The sequence below is a fragment of the Sminthopsis crassicaudata genome, chromosome 1 (assembly GCF_048593235.1).
Source record: "Sminthopsis crassicaudata isolate SCR6 chromosome 1, ASM4859323v1, whole genome shotgun sequence".
Classification (NCBI taxonomy): Eukaryota; Metazoa; Chordata; class Mammalia; order Dasyuromorphia; family Dasyuridae; genus Sminthopsis; species Sminthopsis crassicaudata.
The window spans coordinates 284,526,215-284,547,299 of NC_133617.1; the positions used below are offsets into that span (position 1 = coordinate 284,526,215).

At 32.3% G+C, this 21,085-nt stretch overlaps 1 protein-coding gene across 5 annotated transcripts in view; it reads left to right on the plus strand.

Annotated features, from left to right (window-relative positions):
* Nucleotides 1–15,292, plus strand: part of HNF4G (hepatocyte nuclear factor 4 gamma) — a 173,795-nt gene extending 158,503 nt beyond the window's left edge. For all 5 annotated transcript variants that reach the window (XM_074278920.1, XM_074278921.1, XM_074278923.1 and 2 more), the window contains 6 exons: nucleotides 3,526–3,681; nucleotides 6,346–6,433; nucleotides 7,965–8,117; nucleotides 8,721–8,957; nucleotides 9,946–10,068; nucleotides 13,174–15,292. In XM_074278920.1, coding sequence (XP_074135021.1) covers nucleotides 3,526–3,681; nucleotides 6,346–6,433; nucleotides 7,965–8,117; nucleotides 8,721–8,957; nucleotides 9,946–10,068; nucleotides 13,174–13,295 — 879 coding nt within the window. In that variant the 3' untranslated portion in view covers nucleotides 13,296–15,292. The remainder of the gene's footprint in view (nucleotides 1–3,525; nucleotides 3,682–6,345; nucleotides 6,434–7,964; nucleotides 8,118–8,720; nucleotides 8,958–9,945; nucleotides 10,069–13,173) is intronic.
* Nucleotides 15,293–21,085: the final 5,793 nt, after the last annotated feature.

Genomic DNA, 21,085 nt, shown 5'->3' on the forward strand with positions numbered 1-21,085 from the left:
AGATAGAAAGAAATTCAAACTGACTAATCAGTACAAACACTTAGACTTTCTTGGGATATAATATGTTGGTGTCTTATTGAGAGCTTGACCATGAACTTCTATGAATTTTTCCTCATAAATTCTTTGGTCTTCCTTTAAGACCTAAATCTTATTTCTGTGGGGTTGCAGAATGAGAATCAGCAGGGTTTTCTGCAACTGATTTTTATATTGAGGGGGAGCGAGTTATTTAAAATGCTTAAAATAGTTTGTGGGTGAATCAATTGAAAGAAAAGAAGAAGGTATCTTTTTTTTGAGGAATCATGAAGTTGGATACAAGTTTCCCTGGAAGCCTTGTAATTCTTGATTCATAATATTTTTACTTGGGAGTAAAAGAAATAAATAAATGATTCTGTTTCTGTAAATATCATTTTAACTTCCATCTTCTATGTTTATTTAGCCTGATAAACTTAGTAATTATTATTTCTAACTTGAGTAGAATTTAGAACTAGAAATTCAAAGAGAAGTACCTCCATTAGGAAATATTTCTCAGCAATCTAGGATAGAATCAGTTGTGCTCCTACATTTAATGAATTGGAATATCTAGAATGAAGCATATGCCAGGAGACACTTTTTATCCTCGGGCATAGATAAAAACATGATTAATTAATATATACAGGCAGTTATCTAAACAAGAGCTATAAATTGTTGACACTTGAAAGAAACCGGGGAATCCAGAGATGAAGAAAGGGAGTATTTCAGGCAAGGGAGACAACCAGTGAAAATGCTAGAAGGGGTGAAAGATGGAGTTTCTTGCTTGAGGAATAGCAAAGGGGTTCTCAGAGTCCCAATGCTATTTACTATCTGGAACATAATAAATTCTCAGAAATAATTATTGAATTAAGTTGAAACCCACCATTTATTTCCCCCCTATAAGTTAGTTGTTGTATTGCTCTCTCAAAAACAATAAGTGCAGCAATGCACAATTTTAAGGCTAAAGTTATAACTGATGATCATGGCAGCATGAATTACTCCCCAAATTGAACTTTGTAATGAATTAATATAAAATAGCACTTAATGACAAATTTTGTTAACAGGATGGAAGATTAGTTGTGGTACAGGTTCCCAGATGGGTATTATTTAAAATGGTGTCTTACTATTTTCTTCAGTTATTTTTCTAATTATTAATCTCAGTTATTAAAGATTTTTACCATTCAGTTATTAAATATTTTTACCCTTCAAATGCCAGCATTCTAGAGTTTTATAATTACTCTACCTTAATCACATCTTTAATTATGGTTAATGTAAGTTTTATCTCCATAATATACAGAAAGTGTTAATAAATATTTGTTAAATTTAAATTGCTGTACCTCTTTCAGACATAGGCCCAAAATAGGCCAACAGTGTTGGCAAAATTATACAGTGATTTAATATTTACAGAATCCTTTACAAATATTGTCTCATTTGATCTTCAAACCCACCCTGAGAGGTACTGTTATTATTCCTATTGTACACATGAAGAAACTGAAACAGACAGTGGTTAAGTGACTTGCCTAGTTCACAAAGCTTACTAAGTGCCTGAGTTAGGATTTGAATTCATGTCATAATATTCATATCAAAATAACTCTGAGTGTTACACCAAGCTGCCAGTATATCTACTGGACTTGTAGGAACGCTAACATTGTTTCTGAAACTTTACTTGTCCCTTTGATATATTTTGCTTACTGAAACAATTTTCTCTCAGAAACTTTAACAATTTCTTATTAAATTTATGTAGTTGGAACTTTTTTTTACTTATTCAGAAAGAAAATTTTAGTTTTTAATTATTCCTGGACCATAAGTCTAGGTAAAAAGCTATTTTTGCATGAATAGTAACCTGTCATCCCTCACCACCTTGAACTCCCTTCCCCCCAAATTGTAAATGCCCAATATTACAAATCAGTAAGTATCAGTTGAGTATGTTTCAGACAGTTGGCTAGGGTCTAGGGATACAAATAATGACTCAAACATTCTTTACTTGTATGGAGATGATGTTCTTAGAGAGGAGACCACAATTACGTATATAACCAAGTATATAATAAATGTTGTGTTGCTTATCCTTTGTTCTTGAAGAGGATCAATAACATCATGATGTTGGGGTCAAAGCCAACGAGCAGACATTAATTTTTTCTCTGATATCCTAAAAAATACATGGTTATTTGATCACTTTAAATTAATAGTGTCTGTGTGTGATTGAATAGTGCTGCTACTGGTTGTTTCTGGGCATAGAGAGATATGAGTTATTTTTTAAGGAATTACTTGGATATTAACTTTTAAAAGAAACATCACAGGATAAAGATAACAATGTCATTATTTGTTAAATGTATACATTGGAGAGCTCTGACCCCAGCTGTGGCTGATCAGTCCAAATACAAGCTTGGAAGACTCTACCACAGGTTGAGCACAGATAGTTCTGTTGAACATTTGGGATGAAGATGTCTTTAGATTTGCACATCTTATATTTCCTTCGTCTTACTATGATTCTCCTTTGCTCACAGAGCTCAGCACCTTCTGTGACGTAGGCATGTCATGCTAGGCAATCCTTTGCTAATATCCCATGTCTTAAAATCAATGTTAAAGTTCCTGACAAAGACTATGAGAGCATCCTTTTATTGCTTCTTCTGACCTTTACAAGAGTACTTGCCTTGTGGGAGCTCTGTAAAAAAGTTTTTAGATAAATGTCTATTTGATTGAGACTTCACATACAACCCATCAGAGTTGTGCTTTCTGTAATAGAGTATGAATACTTGGCAGTTCAGCACAAGAGAGGACCTTAATATTGGGTAATCTATCTTGCCAGATAATCTTCAGAATCTTCCTACAATTCAGTTTTCAGGCATGACACTGGTAGATTACCTAGGTTTCACAGTCATACACAATGAAGCCAGTACAATGGAATAAACATAAAAAGAACAAATGCAAAATTATCTCATGCAAGATGGTTTAAGAGGGTGAAGACTAGTAGTTTTGGGAATTAGAAAAGAATTCAGAAATGTTCAGAAAATGTTACTTGATCTACTCTTTTATAGGATGAGAATTCTCTGAGGTAGAAGAACCAAAGGAGAGAATAGATTTAAGTCATGCAGGATGCCATTGCAAAAGAATAGAGATGGGAGATAATAGATTGGGAATCTTGTTAGATGGAGAGCAGAATGTGAACAGGGAATTAATTACAATGAGGCTAGAAAAATAAGTTGGGTAACACATGAGGAACAAAATACCAAAAACTATAACCAAAATATGTATGGTGCACTATAAAATGATCTTACAAATGTACAGATATACAAGACATAACAGAGGATTTGGCACTACTGATTTATTATTTGTTAAATTGAATTTCACTTTTCAATAACTTCACTCATGAAGTCAAAGAAGAAACATTACATAATTTCAGTGTATTTTGATGATCATAACTTAGGTGACTTCTGTTTAAATTTACAAATAGAAATTGACAATATTAAGTTTTAAAGTGTTTTATATAACTGCTGACTATAATGTTCTTCTTATTAGATTCCAGTTTCAAGTCCCAGTGCAAATACTGACATTAATGTTAAGAAAATTGCAAGTATCAGTGATGTCTGTGAATCTATGAAGCAGCAGCTATTAGTCCTGGTGGAGTGGGCTAAATATATCCCTGCCTTTTGTGAGTTACCATTGGATGATCAGGTATACATTAAGCCAATCATGAAAAACCACATGTGAACTATTGGGTTAAAACGTTTCTGTTCTTTCTGTTGGATTGACAAGTAGCTTTTATTATTTCTGATAAGGTTTAAAGGCTTTTTCTAGAGCCAACGATCAGACATTTGTTTGATCACTTTATTCTGCCTTTTTTTTTTTATTTTGCTGAGGTAATTGGGGTTGAGTTGCCCAAAATCACACAGCAAGAAAGTACAAGTGTCTGAGGGCCGATTTGAACTCAGGCGCTCCTGACTTCAGGGGTGGTGCTCTATCCAGTAAGCCACCTAGCTGCCCCTATTTGATCACTATAAATAAATATTCTGTGGGTGTGTATGTAATTGAATAGTGCTATTGGTTATTCCTAAGGCTCTGGGGGATATCTCTTATTTTTTTTCTAGTAAGTCAAAGAATTACTTGGGTTAAAACTTGTAAAAGAAATGTCTGAGTAAAGACCACAATGTCATTATTTATTAAATGTACATTTTGGAGAACTCTGAAATTTCTTATGCAAAAGAAATCCTAGAGATTGTTTTAATATCTGTGAGTATGCTAAATAAAATGGGTTTGTCAGGAATATAAGGAAATTCATGTTTTAGATGAAGGTTGAACTAGCTGACTTTTGATAAGCCTTCAGATTTTGAGATTCTATTTAAATAATTAGGATGAGGAGACTTCAAAGCAGACTGGAAAGAGTACTAGGTCAATACTAGACTTGAAGTCCTGATTCTGTTTCCACCCAAATGGCTCATCATGAGCAAATGCACTCTTGGATTTCTCTTTGACTTGGTTCCTTATCCACAATGTGAAACACTAAACTGCCCCAATGAGTCTCTTCTCCAAAATATAAACATTGTAGTTCTCAGTGAGGGAGAAATGAATAGTGGAAAGAAACACTCTCAAAATGTCGCTATTCAATATAGATTTCAAGTTATAAGGCTATGAGGATAACTTAGAAAGGCTTGTCAGTCTGATGTAAAACCCACTCCAGGATATTATTAAAAAACATCATGAGTGTCCTGTGTTTCAGTAACACATGCTTATTCTTGTGCTCTTCTAGCACATAGATACTTCTTTCCTGATAGTCATTGGTGTTAATGATTTATTGGCTTTTGTGTGAGTCTTTTAAAGATGTCAAATTAACTTAACTTCCAGAAAATAAAGAATGTATGAAGTATCAAATTTGAAAATATTTTTCCTCTAAGTGTTGTGCACTAAGTTTTTGAACTGAAGTTGATGGATTTATAAAATCTGTTGAGCAATTCAAGTTAGATATTTAGTTTCACATATATTTAAAAACCCTCCATATCCTGTTTCTAATAAGTTAATCATTTCTCTTACATGATATAGATGAAAAAAAAATCTATGCTTTCCTTATTCTCCTATATTTAATATCACCAAGTAATATGTCACACCCAGTGTAGTGATATATCCACACCCCTTTACAAATGATCTTTATCTTTGTGGTCCAGAATTAAGGAAAATTTAAAAAAAATAGTCTAAAGCCTTTAAAATTACAGATAGAATAATATATTATTTACATACCTAAAAAATAAATTTGCATGGGAAGTTTAACTTAAATTTTGAAGAGATTGTCTCACCAAGTAGTAAAAACAACAAAATTGTAATGATTTTAAAAACGTTCCTCATAACTACCTTCCTGGTATGAATCACATTTATTGACCTGTCATAAAGATAACTTTGTTCTATAAGTTTTTTTAGAGTTTGGATAGTGAAAATGCTGAGACATGCCAATATCATAACCTAAATAACACGAACAGGATTTTAACATTTAAATACAATGTTTTTCATTGATATTTTTCATAAGAATAATTTCTGATATGTGTACAGGGAAATAAAATATATAACTTATTTGGTTTTTCCCCTTCCTCCTGCCTTCTCCCCTAGACAGCAAATAATCTAATATATGTTGAACATGTACAGTTCTTCTATACATATTTCTATATTTATCATGCTGACTCATTTTCTTTAAAGGTAGAAATAAGCCATATCCTAAAAGTAGCTTCCATTTACTAGTAGGCTTCCTCATTAAATGTACAGCAAGTATGATCTCATAAAAACAATTTATAACCACTTGCCCTATGCCTCACACAATAACTCAACATAGGGTGAGTGCTTAATAAATGTTTCCTAAGTGGCTAAAGATGTGAATAAATAATTATTAATATGAATATAAAAGGTAGATATTAAAAATTGTGATTGGGAGATTGGGAGTCCCAAGGTCCTGATTTTAAGACTAGAATCCCACAACATTTTGATTATTATAGTCAGTTAAAAAAAAACAAAAAAAACAAAAAAACTAGTGGCCCACCCTGAACAAAAAAGTCTATAATCAGCTTACTATTATACTACATGTTTTATTTATTACTAAATATTATTATTAAGGAGCTAGAAGACATAGTGGATAGAGTGTTAGGTTTGAAGCCAGGAAGGCCTAGGTTCAAATACTAACACTTGCTAGCTATTTACTGTAAGTAAGTAAATTAGTTTCTCTCAGCTTGTTCCTTCATATGTAAATGGGAATAATAAGAGCATCTAATTGATAGGATATTTTTGGTGATAAAAATTAAGCTCTAAAGTATCATATAATAATGATAATTAATAACAATAAACTTTGTCTTTTTCATTAAGGTTGCACTTTTAAGAGCACATGCAGGAGAGCACCTGTTGCTTGGTGCCACAAAGAGATCCATGATGTATAAAGACATTTTACTTTTGGGTAAGAATCTAGTGAGTGCCATCATACACAAGTCCTGGCACATTTTCTTGTGTATGTTTTGGATTAAATAATTTTTTGTGTGATTAATTAATAAAAGTTCCCAAATATCTTACTATGATTAATGTATTTATTTTGAGTCTTGAAAATGGAGATGATTACTCTAATACTACAAATGCTGCAAATAATAACAGCAGACACAATGAATGATTTTATATCCAAGTTTTGCTTTATTGCTAAATGTATAGTTTTATTTGGTTGATGTCCTCTAAGGTACTTTATAACTCATGTAATGGATTATTGTAGAGTTATCTAAGAATGCTACACTTGTTTTATTAATCTTCCCTCCTTGCATTTGTGCAGTGTCTTTAATATGTTATTAGTTATTGTGATTCAATAGCTGTTTTGTCACCCACTATGACTAAAGCACTAAATATAAATTAATGCTTAGAACTGCAGAAATGTCCTGCTATATCTCAGCTCATATCAATTCATGGAGCCTGATTGTTAAATATTCAGTGTAAGCATTTATACCTCAAAAGTTTGCAGACACTACAAATCAAGACTTTATTTTTGTTGATTGTATCAATTTAAGAAAATAATGAAGGATGTATTACTAATAAAAATTAAACTTAAAAGAGTGGTGTGCAGTTTTGGAAAGCCAGTTGTTAAATATTAAAAGCAACATTGAACATCAATAAAATTGTATAATCGTGAAGCTAAGTATACTGTTGGGAGAGAGAGAAATTGTCATTATACCTTTGTAAATTGCTTTACCCTGCCATTTTTGTGTAAGTGACTTTTTACAGCATACATAAAAGGAAGTATGTAACATATTCTCCCATTGATATACTTTATATAGATGTACTTCATATGGATGAAAACCTCCATTTCTTCTTATTTTATTGATAATGATTACCTGATGTTAACATTTCAATGGTTATTGCATAATAAAATACATCACTTATAGTTACAGAATGGGAGAATTAAAAAGTACACAGGGAGCATTCAATTTAACTATGCTAAGTATCATGTTAGTCTTTGAAAGTTAAAACTATTTTCTTTGGCTTCTAAGAATCATCAGGCAGTAGTGATTATTTGGAAGCACATCTAATACCCAAAGCAGTCTCAGCCCTTAGTTTCCTTCAGTGTAACCTATAAGGGCTTTTTAGTTTTTATATATTTTTCATTAATGATTTAGACACTGAGAGATAACTGATAGAACTGAAAGTTAATCATTATGATTTGCTTTTCTTTTCAAGTTCTTAGCTAATTATTACTTTTCTCCAGTGTTATCACCAGTGACTAAAATTATTTAAATACATGTGATCACATTATAAATATTATTGACCTATGATGTGGTCTGAGTATTTTTTACGCTGATTGTGTGTGTGTGTGTGTGTGTGTGTGTGTATGCTAGTAGTTGGAACTGTTTGCTGGGTTCTTCCAAAGTTTAGCCATATTAAAAATATTTTGGACTTAAAAAAAATACTTGATGATAATATATTGTTTCCAATATGTTTTCCCTCTCTAGGTAACAACCACATCATTCATCGCAACAGCTGTGAAGTAGAGATCAGTCGTGTGGCCAATCGTGTTCTAGATGAACTAGTCCGCCCATTTCAGGAAATTCAAATTGATGACAATGAATACGCTTGTCTGAAGGCAATTGTATTTTTTGATCCAGGTTTGTATTTTCTTCTTCTTCTTCTTCCTCCTCCTCCTCCTCCTTTTCCTCTTCCTCTTCCTCTCTTCAAAACATAGTGAACATGATTGACTTTTTTTTGATACTACTCCCAAGACTGTTAATAATGTTTTATTTAATTTCTGCTCCGTTAATTCACAATATTGAGGACATTGAAATTACAATGCTACATAACAATTTATTATAAATACGTTTTTAAATTGTGCAGTAGTAGCAAGAAATACTTTAAAATACTGAAAGAGAAAAATATAAAACCTTCTTTTTAAAGTAAATCAAATGAAGTTATTTATTAAGTTGATTTTATTATGATATAATATTTTGTCATGCTATACTTTATTTTACCTCAATTCAAATGCCTAAAATATATTGTAATAATAGATTTAAAGGGGACCTAAGTGGCCATTATGTTCAACTCTTTCATCATACAGAGAAGAAAACAGGGTCATGAAGTAAACAGATTTGACTAAGGACCTCCAGCAAAATTTTAACTCAGGACTTCCTGCTTAAAATTTCTGCATTCTATCTGCCATACTGACTTTCTTGCTACAAATCCAATTGGTAATTTCATTTCTTTTGTTCCTCCAGATGCAAAAGGTTTAAGTGACCCAATGAAAATAAAGAACATGCGATTTCAAGTCCAGATCAGTTTAGAGGACTACATCAATGACAGACAATATGATTCAAGGGGAAGGTTTGGCGAGTTGCTCTTGCTCCTGCCTACATTGCAGAGTATCACTTGGCAAATGATTGAGCAAATACAGTTTGTCAAACTCCTCGGAATGGTTAAAATTGACAACTTACTTCAGGAAATGTTACTGGGAGGTAAACATGTATAAACATAAGGATTTCTATAACATTCATTAATGCTACATTAAGTATTTATGAATTAGTTTGCCCTCATCTTTTGGCAATATTTATTTTACTTTTTGAAGTCTCCTTTTTAAGTGATAGCTATAATTTAATTTCCATATGTTTGGAAGAAAATGTTGTGATTGTGTAGATATAAAGATACTTGAAATATATTCAGATGAATACATATATAGTTATGTCATATTTGTTCTACATGAACTGTTTTTACAGAGATAGACCCTTCAAAACATTGTGCACATGATTAACTTTTTTTGATACTACTGCCAAGACTGTTATAGTGTTTTATTTAATTTCTGCTCTGTTAATTCACAACATTAAGGGCATTGAAATTACAATGCCACATAACAATTTATTATAAATATCTTTTAAAATTGTGCAATAGAAGCAATAATTATTTAAAAATACTGAAAGAGAAAAATATAAAACATTCTATCAATAAGTTTAATGAAAGGAATTTAGTTAAAATTATTTTAAAATATTTACTTTTATCTAGATTAAGTTCAATATAAAATTTCTCCCCCTTATAATTTTACACAACTTTATGTGATGCTTACTGTATATTCTTGTGCCCTTATTCCAAAATATAAAGGAGTAATATTATTATTATTATTATGTCAGATATTACTAACCAGAGGAAAGTGCTTCTTAGAATTCCCATAATGGCAAGTAAGCTCCATGATGATTCTAGGAAGAGATATACAAGGCCTTTTATAAATATAAAGCATTATAAAATATAATATTAATTTAAGCAGTGTACTTATAGAAGTGTACAAATAGGTATTGTACTTAAAATGGTAGTGTACTTCCTAATTTGCTATTGAATTCTCAAAAGGCAGATTGCAATAACATCAATATTTGAGATACCAAAAAGAAAACTTAATCCAAAGTAAACTTGCTATTCCAATTATTACTAACACCAGAATATTCATTATATGTTTAGGTGCTTCTAATGATACTAGCCATCTTCATCATCCTATGCATCCTCATTTATCCCAGGATCCACTAACTGGACAAACTATACTTGTAAACTCTATGTCAACTCCAGTGCATACAGAGCAGATCTGTAAGTACTAAATAAACGTTCCATCATGATATCTTTTAAGCTTTGACTTGATAATCCTTTGCATTTGGTGAAAATCTCATAAGCTAGAAGGAAAAAAAACAACAACTTGCTTTCTTGTCTCTCTTTAAGGATTGGGTCATGCAGCAAATTGGGTAACCTCCTGACATCTGAATTTGTCTATTATAAGATGATAATGAGGCAGCCTGCCCTTTTCTAACTAACTGACATATTTATTATGAGAAAAAAAATGAGACAATATGAAAATACTTCGAAGCTAAAAGTACTCCATCAATATAATGATTCATTTTTTATATTTTCATCTGATCCAAACACATAAAATCTATATAAGCTACAGGTATCCACCACATACATTTATCTATTGATGGGAGAATGATCATTTAATTTTATGACAGATATACTAAGAAGTATCCTTTTCTGAATCAGTGCCAAGATATGACTAATTCTGAATTCCTTAAAACATCCAACCTGTATATATCAAACTACTGCAGTCAATGAGATAAATGATTCATTTTAATGTTTCCATTTATATAAGTATTATTACTTCTAATTCATGGTACTAAGTAGTCAATTTCAATATAATTTAATCACAATTCTTAAAAGATAGCAATTTAAGAAATTATATGTCAGGGGCAGCTAGTTGGTATAGTGGATAGACCACCAGCCCTGAATTCAGTGAGACTTGAATTCAAATCTGGTCTTAGACACTTAACACTTATATGACATAAACAGTTCTTTAGGATAACTTAGAAACATTAGTTTTGTTTCATATCTCCAAAGATGAAATCAGTTTCTGCCTTTTGAGTGTAGGACTGAAAAAGAGAATTTTTCTAACTAAACAAAATCTACATAGGAGATTAAGGCAAAGCTATTCTTAAATGATCTGGGTTATTTGTTAACTTCGAAAATAAATCATGCCAACATATTCATAAACATAAAATGGCAACTAATATTACAGGTGTACCTTACCATTAACTAAAAAAATCGATATTTTCCATATAATTAAAAAATCTATCTTGTATCTTCTGAAAACTAGATCTGGTATTCAAAATAACATTTAAGCCTCATCATATTCCCTTTTTCTTTTTCTTTTCTTATACACTAATATTTAATTAAAAGATCACTTTATATCATATTTTTTCACTTGCAACATTTTTGGTTTTGTGTATTTGACAAATTAAGAAAGGGATTTAATTTATAACACCTAAATTTCCTACATATACATGTTACTCTATTAGACATCATATTGCCTCCAGACATAAATCCACAGAAAAAAAACAGAAGAAAAAAATAAGGTCAATAACATCTTTCTGAGCGAATCTGCAGGTTTTTTTAATAGTCAATAATGACACTTTAAAAATAAGGAATTCTAAAGTTACTAAAGTTAACAAAAACTTTGTTAAAGAATGAGAACCATCTTTTTTTTTTTAAGTAGCACATAGCTGATTTAAATTCTGTCTTTGGCAACAAAGTATCAAGCTATAGTTTTTACAGATTTTAAATTCATTTTTTATCATCTTGGGTTTGGAAGACACTTTTGAAGTTATGTAGCATAATCTACTCGTTTTACAGTTGAGCTGAAGGAAAAGGATTTAACCCACAATCACACTCAATTAGGAATAAAGGAGCAGAGGCAGGTTCTCTCCCTGTAGAGCCCATGTTTTCTCAACGGTTCCAAGTTCTGTTCTCTGTCAAAGAGTGGCCTATTCCAGGTGAAAGAATCTGTACTTAATGTTACCTATGAACAATGACAATAAATGACTAGGAGAAATTCATTTTAAGTTACAATGATTTAGTTTTATATTAAAGTCTCACTTACTTCATCGTAACTATAGAAGAATAATACAATGGAAAAATCAGTTATAGACAGTTTCAAAAGAAACATCCAAAAAGATGAGGAGAGAAAAGAATAATGTCATTCTTTTTAAATGCATTAACAAATAGGCAGAAATCACTTGTGGCTTAGCCAAAGAGTTTTCTTCCAAAATTGCTTCTTGGGACTGGAAAAACTGTGGGGTCTATCAGAATAATCCAAACCTGGGTTAAAATCCAGCCTGAGAAACTTATTAGCCTCAATTCCTTCATCTGTAAAAATGAGTTGGGGAAAGAAATTGCAAACCACTGTATTATTTTTACCAAGAAAATATCAACTAGGGTCACAAAAAGTTGGATGTGACTGAAACAAATAAATAATAGAATGAAAGAGGAGCTTTCATTTAAAAGATCTGGGCTTAAATTCTGCCTCAGATACACAATGGTTGCATGACTAAGTAAATAATGTAAACTTTGAGGGGCTTAATTTCCTCATTTATAAAATGAAGATAATAAAATGCATACTATTTAACTAGTAGGTTTTGAGGAAGTACTTTGCAAATCTTAAAGCAGTATAGAAATATGACAATATGTTTATTGTAGACAGTCATTTCCCATTTGCATTGTCAGCTTACTTATCAAAGATAAATCATGTCTGAACTATTAAAAATTCAGGAATACATAATCTAAATTTAGATTCTTTATTTTTTTAATAAAATTTGATTATAGATGATAAATGAGAAGATGATAAATAGTTAAGATTATAAGTGTCTATGATCCAAGCTTTTTCTACATGTAGTACTTGGAGAATTAAATACACATTTATTATTACTTATTATTATTATTATTATTATTATTATTATTTTACTCAGGCAATTGGGGTTAGTTGACTTGCCCAGGGTCACATAGCTAGGAAGTGTTATGCATCTGAGGCTAAATTTGACTTCTTCAGGGCTGGTGTTCTATTCACTGCACAACTAGCTGCTTCCTTAAATACATATTTATAAAGAAGATGAATGTTAACATTTTTAACTTGATTTTATTTTGACTTGGAAACTTTTTTGTAGTTATTTGTCTCTAAAAATCTAAGGCAAGCAAAAGACAAATAGCTTTCATTTTTAAAATTTCTACGTTATGCAAAATCATGTTTGCACAGCATAAAGCAACATATACTGGCATAGGATCTGGACAATGTACAATGTTATGATATGTGCTAAAATGTTATTAATATTTCCAATCAGTTTTCTTAAATAAAATTTCTATTTATTTTTACAGCAACTCCTGAAACCCCGTTACCTTCCCCACCGCAAGGCTCTGGACAAGAACCGTACAAAATACCCACAAACCAGGCTTCAGTCATTTCACATCAGTCTATTCCCAAACAAAAGCAATTGTGATAATACTTATTGCTTTTTTTTAAACATGCACTGCTTAAATGTGAATAATAGGTAATATTAGAAATATTTTAGAATAGTGATTAAGGTTAACCCTTAGGCAAGGGATTATGGTGCTGTTTTAAAAGGGTTTCCTATTATCTATTTTTTAAAAAAATCTTTGAAAGCTTTAAGAGATAAAGTAATAATACAACTCTGAATTTGGATGTAATGTTTTAACTTGTTCTAAGGTGCCTTTGCACTGTTTTGGACCAGTTAAGTCTGATATACTATTTGCAGATACCTTCTTAATATTCTTTAAAATCTGTAAATAATTTCTTCATAGAGAGAAGATGCGTAACTAAGTGTACTTTTTGTGGTGAATAGTTGACTAGAAAGCCTCAGTTAAAACATGAAACAAGGCTTGATAAATTATAAACTTCTAGATTAACAAATATAGCAGTTATTGTATAATGGAACCAATATCATATAACTTTGGGGCATTGCTTGACCTTGAAGCCTATCTTTCACACAACAGTTCCATGCATTTGATCCAAAAAACATCTTTTGCTACCTTTAACTTGTTTGGACGATTCAAGAAACCTACTTCATTCACCTAAAATTTTCAAAGAAGCATAGGGAACATGAAACACTTAAACTACACTCTATTAGTATGTATATCTGCACATGAATGGGTAAATATGTTCACTAATAAATGATTGGCCCATAGTATTATTTGTACTTTTTAAACATACTTAAAACAACAACAACAACAACAACACACTTTCCTCTCTGGGAAAAAAAAATCTTAAATTTTTAATAAAAACAAAAGAAGGGACTATCTACAATGCTTTGAGAAATGTTCATAGAGAAACCCATTCATTCAGTTCAGTAGATTTTCAGAAAGCACATGGCAAGGAGCCAAAGTGATAGCCTAACCTATCATACCAAGCCATAGTATAGTTTCTAGAGGTAATTGTGCTTTTCTTTTATTTGGAAAAAAGGAATATACTTGCCCTTTAATCAGACAGTCCAAAATTCTTATATTGTGCACTTAGCAATTACTAGCATTTAGTCATTGTCATGACCGCAATAAAGGATAAGAAGATATTATTGAGTGGCCCCAAAATTTTCTACCTGTCAGTTCTCAAACCTAGTTTGGGTTAGCATGTGCCCTGAATGTTACAGAAGGGACTCTGGCCATTCCAATGCTATAATTCTCTGAATGGTTTCATTTACATGTCTTTAAGTGAATATATATATATATGGCTCTTTAAGTGAAATTAAATTCTGAGAAACAAAAACCTTAAAAGCTCAGAGAGATTTCATAGAAAAACAACAAAATGCCTTTAAATGTTGTGTCCTTCTTTGTGGATTGCTAAATATACCTGTAAGGATGAGAAGAGAAAAATTATCTAAATTTATAATTTTTGGATATTTGTTTTAGAGTGTTTTCTTTTTATATGTGTAAGGAATCTTTGATCTATGTAGGTGACTATGCCTTTTTGTTAACTTTTGATTCTTTTTATATTGCTCTACTTTTAAGATACATTGGAATATGACTTAAATATGTAATATGGAAATAATTTTTAGTATGTTGTATAAATATACTCAGATACATTTACCAAGCAGCTAAACTATTGAACTTAAAATATTGGGTTTTCACAACTCAATATCATCAGGGAATACAAATGATAGAATATTTTTATATACTGAACTGCCGAAATAAAAGTGGTAGGTATAGGTATATTAAAAGTTTCAGGATATTTTCAATTTATAAAGTTATCTATTTTATACAGTGCAAAAACCCTTTTCGTATAATTAAAATGAATAATTTATTGTGACATATTGATTTATTTTATAAATGTAAAATTATTTTTATAAATTACTTGTTAAAATCAAAAATGACTAGATTTGTTAAATGTTAAATTATAGTGAAATTAAAACATTTTCCCCAACTGTGATACAATGTTGTTTCACTAGGCTTTCAAAATAAATTAAAAAAACAAACAAAAAATAAATGTCTCAAAAGGGCTATTTTTCAGCTAGTAATAAATTGTGTTATTAGTACACAAATTTTAATCACTTTTTATGCACCCACATATAGATATATATTTCATGATATCTGATATTAGTTTTGTTATGTATGAAGAAAATGAATTAGCAAATTCTACATCACATTTAGAAATATCTAAAGAAAACACATATGCATGCATATGTATTTCAGTATTCCTTTTAAATGTCATTCTGCAAAGCCTATAATTTTGGCTTATATTTTAAAAGAATTTAACCTTTTTGAATTAATAACCAAGAAATACTTTGCTTCTAAATGGTTGAAGCATCATGAATTTAATTGGTTAATTGGTCAGTTTCCTCTTTACTCAAACAGTATCCTGCTTGACCCCACTTTTAACAATTCTTTCTACTGTTAAAAAATATTAACACATGTTTAGACTTTACCTCTTGTTAAAATGAGCATACTTTTTTCTTTAGTTGTTTCACTGATACAAGATTCCTCCAGTCCCTGTGTCTTCTTTTGTTTTCCTGTGGCTAACAGGTAATGGGAGAAGGTAAAAAATAATATACCTTTAAAAATGTTTTACTTGAAAAATCTCATTATTCAGCAATGTCTTGCTAAAAGTTAGTTAAGACCCTTGATTTCTAGCATTTCGACCAAAGAGTAGATGCCAAAATCTTATAAGTAAAAAAAAAAAAAAACATATACACACACACACACACACACACACACACACACACACACACCAAAGACAAAATAAAACAGCACCTGCCCTCAAGCTCATATGCTTTATTTGACACCTAAGAAAGCATTAATAAGTAGTTGGGATGATATGACAGCTTTTGCTGTGATCAGTATCTCTCATTTGATATAAGGAGAAACTGGGAATACAGGACATAAAGTGACTTGTTCAAGATCAAAGCCCTAGTAAGCATTTTTATGTCATCTGTAAACACAATGAAGATGTCATTTAAACTATTATTCAAATTGTCAATTCAATAACTGTTTGGCCTACCAGAAAATCTTCCTTTGTTATCAGTTGCAACACCACCAAATGGCCTTTCCACTAGATAATTAAGTGACTCAGCATAGACTTTGAGGAAGGAAAAAAAAAAAATGAAAGAATTGAGCAATAGTAGAAAGACTGGAAGCTCTTGTTTTGTTCTAATAAGCATATCATATATGGATTACTGATTTGGGTTAGCACAAATTGATTAGTATAAGCAAATGAAACTAGATGTTTTGGTTCACATATCTTTTATTGCAAAAGAATTTGTTTCATGAGTTTATCATTTGTTGATCCTATAACTTAATAAGTATTTTAACAGACCTATCTAAAACCAGAATGTACTATCTTGGGAAGAAAGAGATTTGTCCTTATTACAGATCTTTAAACACAGATTGGATGACCATCTGTTAGGAATCTAATAAAGTTCATTCTTGTCAAGTCACAAGATGCTCAATGGATGGTCTGAGTCTTCTCATTGTAATTTTGTGAAAATTAGAACAAAATAATTGATTATAAAATATTAGTATTGGAAGAAACCACAACAGCTATTTTAACCTATATCTGGAAATAATCCCTACCATAATATACAACAGGGATTATCAAGCCACTAGTTAGAGATCTTAACTTTTTAAATGTGTTATTGTTATAAACATAACAAACACCAATAAATACAGAGACAAAACCCTAATCTTATTACCTTTCTGCCAAGAGGAAGAAAGGCTGCTTAATCATCAGTTTTTTTTTTGTTTTTTTTTTGTTTTTTTTACTTTTTATCTAATTGCCACTACCAGGAAACAAGTAAGTATGGAATGTCCTAGGCTGATCCAGATGTGGGTGACAAAGTCCTAAATTCCCAATCAAGCCCTCAGGGTAGGAATGTGTAAGGATAAAATAGAGCCTTTATTTCATTGTGCCAAAATACAGAAGATGCAAAGAACTTGCAAAAGCTCATAAAAGATCAGAGACAAATGCAACTTTCAATTATTTCACAAGCTTCCCATAAGAAAAGAACTGGGGGGGGTGGGGGTGGGCGGAGCCAAAATGGTGGAGAAGCTAGATGGAACTTTCTAAGCTTTCTAATTCCCTTTCTACCAAATATTTAATTCAGCCCCAAAAACAGCGCTTGACTGGTAAAACCCACGAAGATAGGAAATACAAAAACTTACCAGCGGAAGACAATCTGGAATATCACCAGAAAAGGTTTGTCCTGAGTGGAGGGAGCAGACCAGCACAGAGTACAGAGAGAAACGGGAGCGGGGAGGCATCTGTGGTTGGAAGGTATACACAGCGCTCTCTGCTGTAGCCTGACTGCTTTGCTTTGGTGGCGGAGTAGGGGACCAGCAGAGAAGTTGGAGCCTGGGGTAGTGGGTACTCTTAGGGACGCCAAAGCCGGAGAGGCTCTGGCTGTGCCCACCCAGGACCAGAAGTGACCTATTGTAGACCTTAACACAGCTCTTCGGGGCATTCGGGCAGTGAGGGGCTCGTGGGGGTCAGTCACACACAGCAGGGGCATAACCCAGGGCAGCCTTTCATCTGTATAGTGAGGGGCTGACTGGGGATAGTGGAATTTCCCCAGCCCAACTGCTCTCCCCCAGGCAGGGACACTTCCTTAGGGTGAGGAATAGGAGGATTGGGGGCAGTGATACCTTTGCTTCTTAACCACTAGCCCCAAGGCAGTCACTAATCCTCACAGCAGGGCTCCTAGTAGGGCACTTACATAGCCCTGCCCAGAATACCCAGGCCTAGTCACTTCCGAGTGGAGCTCTTCCCAGAGCCTTTCCCCAGCTTGGCCATTCCTTGCAGCCCATTGAGAGGGCAAATTCTGCTCATAAACCCATCCTCCCTCTGCAGAGGAAGCTGGTAATCTCCTTGCCCTGAAGGTAGACCCTGAAGGCTTAAAAAAAAAAAAAAAAAAAAGCAAAAAAATGAAGACAACGATTGAAGGCTTCTATGGAGAAAAACAGCTGGTTTCCAAACCTGAGGAGGCTAATAGCAGACAGCCTCCAATTCTCCAAATATCTCTCTCCTAGAAGAAACTTAAAAATCTGAAGAGAGAATTAGAAGAAAAATGGGGAAAGGAAAGAGAAGCTATGCTAGAGAGTAACAATGTCCTGAAATGTGAATTAGAAAAGGTAAACAACTTTCTGAAATGTGAATTGGAAAAGGTAAAGAATTCACAGGAAGTGCAGGGAAACAGAATTAAGGAGGTGGAAAAGGTAAAGAATTCATAGGAAATGCAGGAAAACAGGATTAAGGAATTGGAAAAGGTAAAGAAATCACAGGAAATTAGGATCAGTGAATTGGAAAAGATAAAGAATTCCCAAGAAAGTAGGATTTGTGAATTGGAAAAAGAAAATAACTCACTTAAAAACAAATTTAATGAAATGGAAAAAATATTCCATGGAGCAAAACAACTCATTTAAAAAATGAATTGGACACATACAAAAAGAAGTTTAAAAAGTTAATGAAGAAAATAACTCATTAAAAATCAGAACAGAACAAATAGAAATGAATGATTCACTGAGACATCAAGAATCAGTCAAGCAAAGCCAAAAAAATTAAAATCTGCAGAAAAATGTCAGGTATCTATCTACTTCCAAAATGACAGACCTGGAAAATATATCTAGGAGAGACAATCTGAGGATTATTGGACTTCCTGAAAATTATGATGAAAAAAAGAGCCTAGATACTATTTTACAAGAAATTATCAAAGAGAACTGCCCAGAGATAATAGAAACAGAAGGGAAAATAGACATTGAAAGAATTCATCAAACACCTTCTGAAAAAGATCCTAAAAACAAACAAACAAACAAAAAAACTCCAGGCAACATTGTGGCCAAATTTCAGAACTATCAGACTAAGGAAAAAATATTACAAGCAGCCAGGAAAAAACAATTCAAATACCAAGGTGCCACAATAAGGGTCACTCAAGATCTGGCTGCTTCTACATTAAAGGATCAAAGGGCCTGGAATCTGATATTCCAAAAGGCAAAAGAACTTGGAATGCAGCCAAGAATAAACTACCCAACTAATTTGAGCATTTCCTTTCATGGAAGAAGATGGACAGTTAATGAAACAGATTAATTCCATATGTTTCTAAGGAAAAAACAAGATTTAAAGAAAAAATTGGATCTCCAATCGTAGGACTCAAGAGAAGCAGAAAAAGAGAACTGTATTTCTGTTATGGATATACATTAAGATTACATGTATAATTTGATTTTAAGGATATAACAAAAAAAGGGAGGGAAGTAGAAATGGAAAGGGGATAGTGTAAGAAAAAGGGGAAAGGGGAGATAAAAAGAGGGAAACCACATCCCACAAAGGGGCAAAGAAAACCTATCACATCTGAGAGAAGTTAGAAAGGGGAGAAACATTGTGTGAACCTTACTCCCATTAGAATTGGCTCAAAGAGAAAATAATTAACATAGTAGTTTTACAGAAAATTCTTTCTCATCTCATTAAAAAGAGGGAAAGGAAAAGGGAAAAGGAAAAGAGCAATAAGGAAAGGGAATAAGAAAGGGAAAGGGATTTAAAGGGAGGAGTGAGGGATATTAAAGAGGGAGGGCTGCATAATTTGGAATGAAGGGGATTTTGTTATGGGGCAGTATCTGTCAGCTGCATGAATTGGTCTTTTTTTGTGAGTGAAGCACAAAGAAAAAGAAAATAGTATAATATAATGACTATAAAATACTTAAGTCCAAGGTAGGTGGAGAAGACGACTGGTAGTTGGATGATTCAGTCAAAGTTTCATGTAAATGGTAGTACTTATACTATATCTCTAGAAAAGTGGGAAATCAATGAAGTTAAAGTGAGGAGGGAGTAAATTTTAGTTATAAGGATCAGTGCAAAGACATCATGTCAGTAGTACACTGAGTGAAACATTTCAAAAAGTCCATTTTGGCAGAAGTTTAAAATTCTAGAAGCAGAGTATAGTATAATGAGATTGTAAATACTGGGCAGAGTATAGTGATGAAAGGTCTCTTTATTTGAGGGAGAATAGCTATGCAGGAGAGTTAAAGGAATCACAGGGTAAGAATTGGCCTTAATGTAAATTGCTTTGGCAAATAAGTGGAAGATGAAATTGAATGAACAGAGAGCTTAAGGTAGGGATACTAATTTGGGAGCCATTCATTATAGTTATCAAGGTGAGAGGTGAGATGAACTAACGTGACAGTGCTATATGTACAGAGAAAATGAAAACATTCAACAAATAACTGGATTTATAGTGAGGGAAAATGGGGATGGGATTATTCTGAGTTAAGAACTGACCAAAAAGAAGGGTCATGTTTTTGACAGGAATAAAAAATTTTGGAAGCTCTGAGAGTTTGGGAGGGAAGATAATGAGTCTTGCTCTGAACATTCTAAGTTTGAGATCTATCAAATAGAAGAGATGTTTTGTAATAATAGAGGAAGCAAAACATGCAATAACTATAAAAACAAGTGGATAAGACTCAGTCATAATTACCCCATTAATCATTTACATGGAGATCAATATTGTGAACACACTTGAAACATTTATTTTCTTTAGTAGATTAATTATCTCTCTTGTTTATTCTCTTGACATTGTTGATTTGCTTAGAAAATAATTTTTTCACAGATAATATAAAGACGAGCTTCAAATCAGTTTAGTTCTAAATGTCAACATTAGAAATTAATGAATATTAAATGAATGAAGCTTTATGGCATAAAATTACACACATAGAAAGAAAAATAGCTGTCTCTGACATTTATTATCTATATGATCATGGATGCATGACTGAAACTCTTGGGATTCCTAACATTATTTTT